The sequence below is a fragment of the Aspergillus multicolor genome, assembly GCF_047715735.1.
Source record: "Aspergillus multicolor strain CBS 133.54 unplaced genomic scaffold BDW74scaffold_10, whole genome shotgun sequence".
Classification (NCBI taxonomy): domain Eukaryota; kingdom Fungi; phylum Ascomycota; class Eurotiomycetes; order Eurotiales; family Aspergillaceae; genus Aspergillus; species Aspergillus multicolor.
This window is the reverse complement of record NW_027395961.1, coordinates 917,468-928,468: the sequence shown is the minus strand read 5'-3', so window position 1 is coordinate 928,468 and position 11,001 is coordinate 917,468. Positions and strand designations below refer to the sequence as shown.

The 11,001-nt window shown below is 48.5% G+C and overlaps 3 protein-coding genes across 3 annotated transcripts; 1 reads left to right on the top strand and 2 right to left on the bottom strand.

The window, feature by feature from the left end:
• Positions 1–5,297: 5,297 nt before the first annotated feature.
• BDW74DRAFT_184938 (aromatic ring-hydroxylating oxygenase subunit alpha) lies at positions 5,298–6,712 on the bottom strand (the record flags this gene model as incomplete). Its single annotated transcript, XM_073730929.1, has 3 exons — positions 5,298–5,903; positions 5,970–6,268; positions 6,340–6,712. The coding sequence occupies 3 exons, from the start codon at positions 6,710–6,712 to the stop codon at positions 5,298–5,300; spliced, it is 1,278 nt and encodes a 425-aa protein (XP_073584741.1).
• Positions 6,713–8,057: 1,345 nt separating this feature from the next.
• BDW74DRAFT_177701 (heme-dependent oxidative N-demethylase family protein) lies at positions 8,058–9,543 on the bottom strand (the record flags this gene model as incomplete). Its single annotated transcript, XM_073728959.1, has 2 exons — positions 8,058–9,019; positions 9,075–9,543. The coding sequence occupies 2 exons, from the start codon at positions 9,541–9,543 to the stop codon at positions 8,058–8,060; spliced, it is 1,431 nt and encodes a 476-aa protein (XP_073584740.1).
• A 464-nt stretch (positions 9,544–10,007) lies between these two features.
• BDW74DRAFT_167624 (uncharacterized protein) lies at positions 10,008–10,893 on the top strand (the record flags this gene model as incomplete). Its single annotated transcript, XM_073726719.1, has 3 exons — positions 10,008–10,319; positions 10,360–10,720; positions 10,769–10,893. The coding sequence occupies 3 exons, from the start codon at positions 10,008–10,010 to the stop codon at positions 10,891–10,893; spliced, it is 798 nt and encodes a 265-aa protein (XP_073584739.1).
• Positions 10,894–11,001: the final 108 nt, after the last annotated feature.

Genomic DNA, 11,001 nt, shown 5'->3' with positions numbered 1-11,001 from the left:
AAGCTAGCTTGGCAAGAGAAAGAGTCTAATTTTTTTAAGAATATTTATAATTAAGATTAAATATTCTTTCCATCTTTTAGTAGTGAAAGGCCACTATAAAAAACTCTAATTTAAAGAGGTAGTTAAAAAGGCAGTTAAAGCCAGCAAGGAAGTTCCCGGGCAAGATTAAGGTATAATTTTTATTTAAGTACTTAAAAACTACTTATTAAGTACTTACCCTTACTTTTCTAGCACCTTTTAGGTTAGTCTTTAAAAAGTTACTATAGCTAATTCACGCGATTAATTTTAAAATATAAAGGTGCAGAAATTAAAAAAAAAGTTAAAAATTTAAAGTCTTAAAGCTAAATTACTTGCAAAGCAAATTAAAATTAAAAAGAAAGAGTAAGAGTTATATAAAATAAAATTAAAAAATAAAAAGTAGTTTTTATTATTAATTAATTCTCAAGTACTTAAAAGGCAGTTATTAATTATATATTCTAGTAGTTAAGATATATATAGTTTACTATATATTTTTTATATATATTTATAAACCTGTTAAATGCGCCATTAGTTTATTAAAATTAATTATTAAAATACTTAATAAGTGCTTTTTAAGTACTTTATAAGTAGCTTATATAAATTAAAGGGTAGTTTTATTACTTTATAGGCTTGCTTTTATTCTTAAAAATAAAGTATATAAATTTAATAGTAAAGGTATTAAAAGTAATAAAGCGGTAAGTTAAATACAGCTGTAAATTCCACGTGGAATTTAGGGCACGGGCCAGATTCCACCCGTCTTCCTGCCTAAGGCAGACTAGTGCGTCGATGCCAGCTTTTAGCGCGTCGAACCCAACTACTTTCTGGATTGGCAACTTGGAAAGTGGTAAAAGGATTAAACAGTGTTGAACTTTAACAATAATCTGTTACCATGCCTAATATCCCTTGTTATCCAGTTGTGCTGATTTGTGCTGGGTAGTTGCCCTATAATGTTCAGTAGTGGTACTTTGGGCAAGCGGCTCTAGAAGGCTGACGGGCTAGACTACCGGCAGTGTCTTTGAGGCCTAACCAGCTTTTGTATGGGCATGAAGAGGAGCAGGATCTAGGCACAGTCTATAAAAGGGGGGAACAACTATAAGAAGGCGGTGGTATTTACCCCTTGAATGGGGATTGGGATGCTCGGGGTTGGAATGCTGTTGTGTGGGGCGGACCAGGATCACCCGATCAATGTTAGCACTTCTGTATCTATTTGCATGGGCAGACAGAAGCTTTCCCTTGGAGAATCGAAGGGTGCGATTATTAGGTCGCTTCCCTTAGTGACCGGAAGAATATTATATCAAGGATCGTGCACCTTAAAATTCTTTAATTTTGGCAGAGCCCACCTCGATCGCTAAAAATTACCCAACCATCGCGGAGGGCTGACCGTAAGCCTTATTATCATATCCTAGATTGAGAAAAGAGGATCGTGAAGGTACTTGTGTGGTAGTCCATTATTCCTGTGATCATCTTGCCAACCATTTACAGTGCAAGCGGAGTTGCAAGAGTAAGACTGACAGGCCGACCCGAGAGCTGGACCCAAATTATTAAGAAACAGTACCAAGCTGCTCTGTAGTAAAGGCTTTGTTGTCTGCTATGCCCACTGGCAAGGTGACTGGGATTTTTGCGCCGCACTTATTGTCTTTTACTGTCACTTTGATGCTGATTATGTAGCCACCTGAAATCTCGCAATCTAACGCATAGCCGCACTGGTCGCGTGTATGGCGCTCGAGGAAGTTCTGGACCATCTACTGGGCGTGAGGGGATTGCTAGCAACCCATAAATTGATTTGCGCGGGGTGGGAAGGGAGGGGATTCGAGGGAGGCTCCTTACCTGTTGATGGGTGGTCGATATAATCGGCCATGCCACGAGCCTTACGAGCTCCTGCACCATAGTCTCTATCCACGCCTGGAGGATTGAGAACTGTCCTGTTGCCTTGCCCACTGTAATAATACCCGCATCCGCATTGCGCAGGTTGGCCTGATGGAACATGTCGCTGTCATGATAGAGCTGGAGCAGATTGACCAAGGCTGTTTCCCTCTCTGCGGCAAGGAGACTGTTAAAGTCACCACCGGCACCGCCAACAAACATACCAAGCCATTGTTGTATAGTGCACTCTGGAATTATCACAGTCAAAATATATGCGCGTCGGTCAGCGCGGGTTAACTTGCATGTCATTGAAGCTATCAGAATCTAGAGAGGTAAAATACGGCCATATGTGATTCTGCTGGTTGCGACGGACTGGTCGGCTGTTGTCGCCAACATAGTTTACTATTCTATTATTGCGCCAAGCTTGGAGGGCGTCACTGTTATGCAGCCCGGTGATCACGCTTGTTCACGCGGGATGCACAGCACTCATGGCTATACATAGCAAAATCCACAGCATGGGTGGATCCATCATTTTATGGCTGTCACCAGAATTAGAATGCATCACAAGAAGCCAGTCCTCAGGCTACAAGCTTAATTTTCACGCTTACATGTTTTTCCTTCCGTGAAAAGGCTGCAGATTTGGCAATTGCCCAGAGCCATGTCTGTCCACAGGCGCGATTTATTAGCGCGCAAGGTGGTCCGGGAGCAGGTTAGGTATGGGTACCCGTACCTAAGTAGACACACATCCTCTTACAGTACCCATCTCCAATAAACGTGAGGTTGGTCTCAGGAGCTCGGCACACTCCCCGGCAGTCACTAAATGGCGCGCCCTTATCTACCCATGGTCTGGCCTGGTGCCCTTGCACTGAACCCTCTCCTTGCACCCGTCTTCGTCACTAAACTCGTCTACTACGCAGGCCCGAGCCTAGCTGCCTAGTGGGACTAAGATCCGCCCTTGGTTCCTGCCTGAGCCAATATACCGCACGAGACTCGATATAATGCTCACGCTGTGTGGTCTTAGCACGGAACCATGAAAAGCCATTGACTCCGGAAAGCTGACGAAGTCGGCGTACACAATTGCTATGCGAGTCAGGCTGGCCGCTCTGGTGGACTCTATGATAGGTCTACAAGATGCAAGATATGCCAATGTCGACGCGGAGGGAGAGGCCATGCTGGGTCAATGGCTGCGGACGCCGTGGCGGTGGTGATGTGCGTGGTGGCTCGTGGATGTCGCCCCGGTCTCGTAGGGTAGGAAAATGGGCAAACCGGCATGGCTTGCTTGTTGAAACATGCTGTGGAATACTTTTACTGTATAGCGTATCAGCGTGGGAAGCCTTGAAGATGTCTTTTGAAGCCCTTCTCTCGAACCATGAAGAGGAACTGGTTTGGATGATTACTCTCTTGAACATCCTCACACTGGAATGGGACGGGTATGCTAAAATTTCGATAATCAATATTACCACAAATATTACCCTTACACCTCTGCATTATATCTGCGAATACCATCACGTGTTTTGTTATCATACTATTCGCAAGGATGCTTGCTGGTGGGCCGAAAATCAGTCATTTATCGAAACCTGTTTAGGATCAAGGAACAGGCTCGATTGTTTACCATCAGCAATATAGGCATGCATTGAGTTAAGCGAGGAAGTGAATCTAGCGGAGGCAGACGATGAAAAGATGTTGTTTGCTAAATGCTGTGTTGAACCAGTACAATACCATTGGTATGGAGGCACAGCAATTCTGTCCATATGGCCTGCCATCGAGCAGCCATTTCGCGTAGGTGTTTGCAGGAGAACCGATTATATTGAATGGTGCTGCGTCCCCTAGGGCAAAGTCTTTACCTTAGGTAGGTAAGGTCTCCGCTGGTGAGGAGATTTTATTCCAAGCGATATTTCTTCCTTCGAGTAAGGAACTAAAGCGCGTGCATGATGCACCGATCCATGCGATGTTGAAAAGTCCTGCCAATTGCCATACCTTTTCGATGAAAATTGAAAGGTGATACGGATGAACGGATGAAGTTACAATATTCCCTGCAGGGAATCTTGCCGCTGTCCATGGGCTTGCATAACCCTGCCCAAACCCGCCGATATCAAACCAGGTTACGAGGGACATACTTTCTCCTGCTGTTGGTAAAGCTGTCAGCAGCCGCGGCCGCGAATCGCACCCTTCCAAGGAGACCAGCTTCAATTGCCTCTCGTCAGCCGCCGGACAAGCGCAGATAAAGCGGCGATGAGGAAATGCTGCGCTACCCTAAGTTCCAAGGTTCGATGGTCATCAATCGGACATGTCTAATGCGACGCCTCCTGATCAGGTTCTTGTATTACATACCCTCAAGCTGAGAGGAATCCGCACAAAGCTTTCAAATCAGCGATACTCTCTTGTCAAGCGCTGCCAACTCGAATGGAGGCCTGCAAAGCTACCTAATGGTACCCTAGGTTGGTAGATAGATTAAGCAGCACTTGAGCCCAATTCGATTATGCAGCCTGCGAGGCTGGTCAGACTATTCGGTCGAGTCAACATGCCTCATCTTCGTCCCCTTGGTTTATAGGGCTGTGTTCACTTGCGTTTTGTATTAGACACGTGGTATAACTACTGATTTGCGCAGATGATCTAGGATTGACTTCTTCACAGGTGAAGCAGGAGGGAGTCAGTGCATTGGGATAAGTGGAAGCCCTAGAGGTCTTTTATTACTAGTTATCTCCAGTTTCTAGGGTAGTGATGCTGTCAGTCACAACAGCCAGGCTGGCTACTGGCGCCTCTACTCGAAGAGTTCATACCTACATAATTTAAGGGTTCTCGTGCGTATAATGAGTGCAACCATTGAACACACCTAACTAGTTACATATCCCAGGCTTGGAAGGCTACCAGCACTCTTATCTTGTGCCACCCACCGGGCCTTCGAGCGGCCTGGATTTCGGGCTCCTGAAGGGAAGTACAACGGGGTGGGTGATGAGAAACTGCGGATGATTACACTTGCTAAGGTATGCTCTATGGGTTATAGTACCCAGTAATCCTCAAGCAAGCCATATATCTTGCCCTCCCGAGCTGCTACCTTAGTAAATCCACCGGACATCTCTGCCATTACCCACCCCCACCCCCACCCACGCCGCTTTATATGCATGTACATAGTATCAACTGACTATAATCGACTCGTGCTTTCTCATAGATAAGACGATCGCATTTATCCTGCACGCGGAGCAAGGAACTGTTGATAATTCCATGGGAATCTTCAAAGCGCCATGGTAACACAGCATTACGCCAGCTTTTCTGAAAGTTATTGGTATTTCATGTCTGGTGCATCGCAACAAGGTGAAGAACCATTCATGTATATAACAAGTCAGAATTCAAACTACTTATGAACAGATCCCAGTATCATGCAACAATCTCAAACTCCATTAATCTCTGAACCAGTCCTAGGAACACCCCCCTTTCCTCCTCATCCCACACGCACAAACCTCCCTCGCAAACTCCTCTTGCTTGCCAACATCCCCATGCAGCTGCGTTCTCCTCTGCGCCGGCCAAATCTCCCTCGCCTGACTTCTCTCCTCCTCCCAATGCTCATTCAAGTTCGTCTTAACCAGCTCCTTGAAGTACAACACCCCACCCTCCCTCTTCTCATGCAGTGGCCCATGCACATAAACCCCCGAATTCAAATTCTTCTGAACCCCATTCATAAGATCATAGTCCTCCAACTCGATACCCTCGAAAAACGCAGCTGCTCTGTCAAACGCCTCTGCTGGAGATGTCGGGTTCCGGAACACCTGGTACTCGGTCGTCACGGTTGTAGGGGACGTCGGGACCACGCGCATAATGAAGAAGTATGGCGTCGACAGGTTCACGCTCGTGTTGGGGAAGTTGTACGTGAAGGCGCCGTTGCCAAAGTACTCGAAGTCTTCTGCCTTGATATCGTCCCGGTTCGGCGGGGAGTGCTCGAAGCGCCCGGCATAAGGCGTGACGCTGTACCGGTCGAGATTGGTGATTTTTGTTATGCCGGGGTGGCTGGCTTTGCAGTGGTAGCACTACGAGCTGTCAATATAGGTGCATTGGTAGGTGGGATTATGGATTGGGTAGATAAAGGTGCGTACCTCGTTATAATTCTCCCCCACAATCTTCCAGTTATACTGCCCGTTAGTCGTCCACGTCCGATGGTAGACATATCCGTCGAGCTTGAAGTCGTTGAGTCTGGGCTGCTCGTCTGTCCCTTCATTTAGTTTCTCCCAGGGAATAGAGGGCGTCTCGGCAGCGTCAAGATTCACCCAGATAAACCCGCTCTTGTCGATATGCGTGTGGATCTTGAAGAGGCTGTACTGCGCCGCATCAAAGTCCGACATCTCGTCGAATTTAGGCGCTTTGGTGAGTTTGCCGTCGAGGTTATAGGACCATCCTGGCCGACGTTATTAGCCACCCCCCTATAAAGAGAGTTGGGACAAAGAGAGAGGGAAAGTAGTGGCGTACCATGATAACCACAACTAAGCACACTCCTCCTCCCCACATCCGGCGCATCCTTATCAATAAGCGGGTACGCGCGGTGCCGGCAGACATTATGGAATGCCTGGATTATACCCTCCTTATTCTTGATGAGGAGGAAGTCGAAGCCTGCGATCGCGAAGCGCAGGTAGCTTCCAACCTCTGGGAGGCGCAGGCGGTGGGTTGTCAGCAGCCAGTGCTTGGAGAAGATGGCGCGGCGCTCGAACTCGTAGAAGAGGGGCTCGGTGTACCAGGAGGCTGGGAGGCTGCCTTCGAGGATGGTTGGGGGTTTGGTGGTGAAGTCTTGGGCGTCCACATCGTTGGGTTTGATGGTGAAGCGGGATTGGAGGGCGTTTAACATGATGCCGGTAGTGGTCTATGTATGTTTGACTCGAAAGTTAGAGTAAATAGAGACAGATAGTGTTAGGAAGTAGATAGAAGAGCTTAGGTAGGGATACGGGCAAAGAGGCATGATATATATATCCTCTTCCACCAGACATTTGCGACGTGGCGTTGCCACACTATCCAGATAAGGACACTTTCATATGGAAATGCATGACGAAACCCCTCGACTTGCTTCTCTAACTATCCTTGTGATACCCAAGAGTCTGCTCATCAACATTCATTGACTGTGTAGATAGCGGGCATCATTCCAAGGTTGTATAGGACCCTACCTATATGTACGCACTACCCCGCAGCCCTAATGCAAGTGAGGCTTGGCTTCTCTTCTGAGTTTAGACCTGATCTCGGCCTTATCAGGGTCTCATCATCATGCAGAATCGGAGGCCGAACCGGTCCCAAACTGCGGTTTTGGAGATAAGTTGAAGTCATCCAATCAGGGCTTCTGCGCGTCTGTAGCCCTAATCGGGTAATCCGAGTCGATGCCGGCCCCGCTGGCCCGCGGGTGAGCCCACTGGCACAACGTAGGTACGAGGCACTAGGGTCTTTGGTCTCTTCCAAGAAGGGCCAAAGAGTTGCATCCTATTGCCTGCAGTGTCCCAGTCCTCTCCTCAGACATAATTTGGAATCATATGGTAATCGGCTGGGGCATGACAGCTACAACCCTAACGCGCTCCCTGTACACAGCCAACCCAAAGCTCAACACCATCCTCTTCGAAACCCGCGATCTCTGCTCCGGTGCAACCGACCACGACGGCGGACACTGCAGGGTCCTGAGCCCGGGCGTGTTGTTTTACCCCTTTATCGGGATGTGGCCTGGCCCCGGACGTGGACATCAGCGAGTTTGTGGTGCGTACCAGGGGATTGGCATGGTGGGGGCGTTTAGGTCGGCACAGGTGCTTGCGAGGTTGATCTTGAGGAAGGAGGTGCTGGAAGACTTTCCGAGGAGTATGGTTGTGAGTTGGGAGATGTTGGGAAGGTTGGGTGGGGGTCGTTAGGGCTAAGTTGTAAGCATTCCCCGTATATACATAGCTACGGTTGAATCTGGCATTTTGATAGTCATTCAGAGGAAGGTGAGAGAGCATAGTACGAGAGTATTGTAGCTAGTGGCATCTAGGCCATCCTATTCCATTCAATAGCTATATTGTTTGTTCTTAGAACCTTGAAATGTACGTAGCTACCTAGCGGCTCGTAAAACCTAATTCAAATAATCCTGGCACAGACCTTTCTTATATTGAAGCTACAAAGATCGCAAGTATCAGCCATTATCACCGCTGACTCTCCTCATCCAAATCATACAATCATATCTAAATCTCAAACCCAATCCTCTCTTTCCATCTCTTCTCCCAACCCGGATAAAACGGACTCTCCCTCAACGTTTCCTCCTCCCATCTTTCCACTACAAGGCCCTTCTCAACTTGCTCCCTCTTCCACTCCTCCAGCGCCCCAAGTACAACCGCGAGTAAATGCTTATGAACCTTCGGCTCCGTGATCTTCCGCCTCCCCTCCGTAACCTGCTTATACAGAAGCGCTGGGGCATACGGCTCGTCTTTTAACTCCGTAAGGGGCGTAAAAATAGCCTTAAAATTAAACACAATCGCCCCTGACAACGGAAGCCGGCGAAGGGTCTGCCAGTCAACACGGAGAAAACACTCCTCAATAGGAACAGGCTTGGTATCACCACTATGCCTGATCCCCGCATTGCGTGCATACTCCTCTGGCGTAACGAAAAGCGGTTTCCAGTCCTCCACAAACCACGCGCCCCGCTGTATCGGGGCATTAACTGGCATCTTGCTAAAATAGCGATCCATGCTCTTCGCCATCTTCTCATAGTCGTTGACCTCCGTGTGAATCGCCCACAGCGGGCGCCGGAAATGCGTCCCGAAGGTCCATCCGATGCTGCTGCAGATGTATCCTGCGTCGAGATGGTAGATTCCTGTCTTTGGGTCGCGGATCATGATCGCGAAGTCTTCGGGGATGTTGGCGAAGAGGACGTGCAGGGGGTGTGTGGTTGTAAGGTCGGTCTTTGTGCGCAAGAGGTTGTTTGTTAGGATTGTCTTGGATTCGTTTAGCCGGAATTGGGCTGGGTAGCGGATGCAGATGTTCTGCAGGACCATTTCCATCAGTTCGCGGCAGGCGAGGTCGCTGCCGGGGGCGTAGTTGAGGATGTTGGTCCCGTGTTCTGAGAGCAGGGCTTTTCGCTGTTCAAGGCTGCTGAAGTAGTTCTGTTCTAGCTCGATCCAGAAGTCAGGTTCGTATTTTGAGAGGGCTGTCTCCGTTAGCTGGGTACTAGTTCTTTGCAAGTTAAGTGGAGCGTGGCTCACCCATTGTCTGATGGTACTTCCATCGAAACGGCCTATACGGCCGAAAGCACGCCGTCTTGATATCGAATTCGGGACATGGCTTGGGATGTGGGACGCCGCTAAGAACGGAGTAATCTGGGAACCGGCCCAGTGCTTCGATATCGGCGATTGAGAAACCAGTCGCTGTTGTTGCGCCCTTGACCTTTGGACCTTGTTCTACTGCTCGAAGGAGATCCCGGTACTTCTTGGCTGTCGGGTTAGGGTTGGGGTCGTCGAGGAGCGCCTGTCGTGGCGAAGGAGGGAATTGGTACTTGAAGGCTTTAGGATCCGTAACAAATGGGACTTCAGGCTTGCGATGGAGGTTTAAATATAGTTTCAAGAGAAATGTTGATGCCAGTGTGAGCAGGACGAAAAATAGCCCTAATCCACTGAAGCTGTACCCGGCAAGGCCTTGGCGGGCGTCGAGAAAAAATGGCATGGGAACGGCCATTTCAGGTCAATCAGGGTTATTTCTGCACTCTATCTCACTGTTTCTCAGTCGACTCTGACCCTCTTATCCTGTTCGAAAACGACCGAGGTGTACTGCGACTTGGAGGGGTACTATCGCAGTCTTCGGCGATTCGACCAATGAGAGGCCGTTCGCGATGATCTTCCTGTTTGGGGACTGCCACTGCTGATCAATTATGCGCGGGTCGGCGTTGGTGAGCCCTTGGGTAGCAATCCTCCAATCTATCTGAGTTGGAGATGCTCCTGAGATGCAATATTGTAGTCGGGCAGGGTGGCATTTGTGCAGGTGATTCCAAGAGACCAGGTTCGAATGCATAGCACCACCTGCTTCGGAAAGCCCATTAGCAGAATATTCATTTAGGTAATTGAATAGACTCTGCTGCTCCTCAGGTAATATAAACCATCACACTTCGTTACCAAAGTCGTCTACGCCCACTCGCCGTGTCGATGACCGTTGAAGAATGCCTAACGCCTCGACCATCACGCCCAGCGCCTCCAATAGCAGACCACGTCCTCGACCATTTTAAACTAACAGGTAGAGTTCGTGTGATTACCGGAGCTAGCCGCGGCAACGGAGCAGCTATCACAGAGTCCTTCGCAGAAGCAGGCGGGCTTATTGTGAACATCTACCAAAGCCCTAACCGAACGCTCGGCGACAAAGCATCAGCCTTGAGCGCACGGTGCGGTGTCACAGTGGTAAATCGGTATTGTAATGTCGCTGACTTAATTGTTATTGAGATACATATCGATGAGATCAAGGTAGAGCTTGGGAGAATCGATGTCTTCGTCGCGAATGCAGGTATCTTTACCGAAGCCGATCTTGGAGGAGACGCTTGAAGAGTACCATGCTCAAATGAATGACAATGCCCACGGTGTCTTTACTGCGCAAACTTTGTCGGCCAAAAGTTTCAATGAACAGGGTTTTGGCAACTTCATCATTACGGGGAGTATCAGCGGTAGACTTGTTACGGTCACCGTTGACCACGTTACATACAATATGACGAAGATCGCAGTCACTCATCTAGGCCAAAGCCTCGCGCGCGAATGGAGAGAGTTTGCGAGGGTCAATATTGTCGCTCCAGGGTGGATTTTTATGGCGATGAGTGAGGATGAGGCGGGGGCTAACGAGGCGAGGAGGATGGCTGTCATGGGGCGCTTTGGTAGGCGGACTTGCTGCAATGATTTGATTAATACTAATTAATTGCAAGGAGACGTCAAAGAGCTGAAGGCTGTCTATCTCTATCTTGCCAGTGATGCAAGTTCATTCGTTACCGGGGCTGAGTTCACGGTGGATGGGGGGTATACTTTGCCTAGATACCGAGCGTATCCGTAGTAGAGACTAGAGTGCCTTATCTAGCGGGGCAGATATGACGTTCACTCGCAGATCTGACAAAGATAAAGGTCTTCATTGGCATGATAAAGATGGCTTCTCGTATCCATA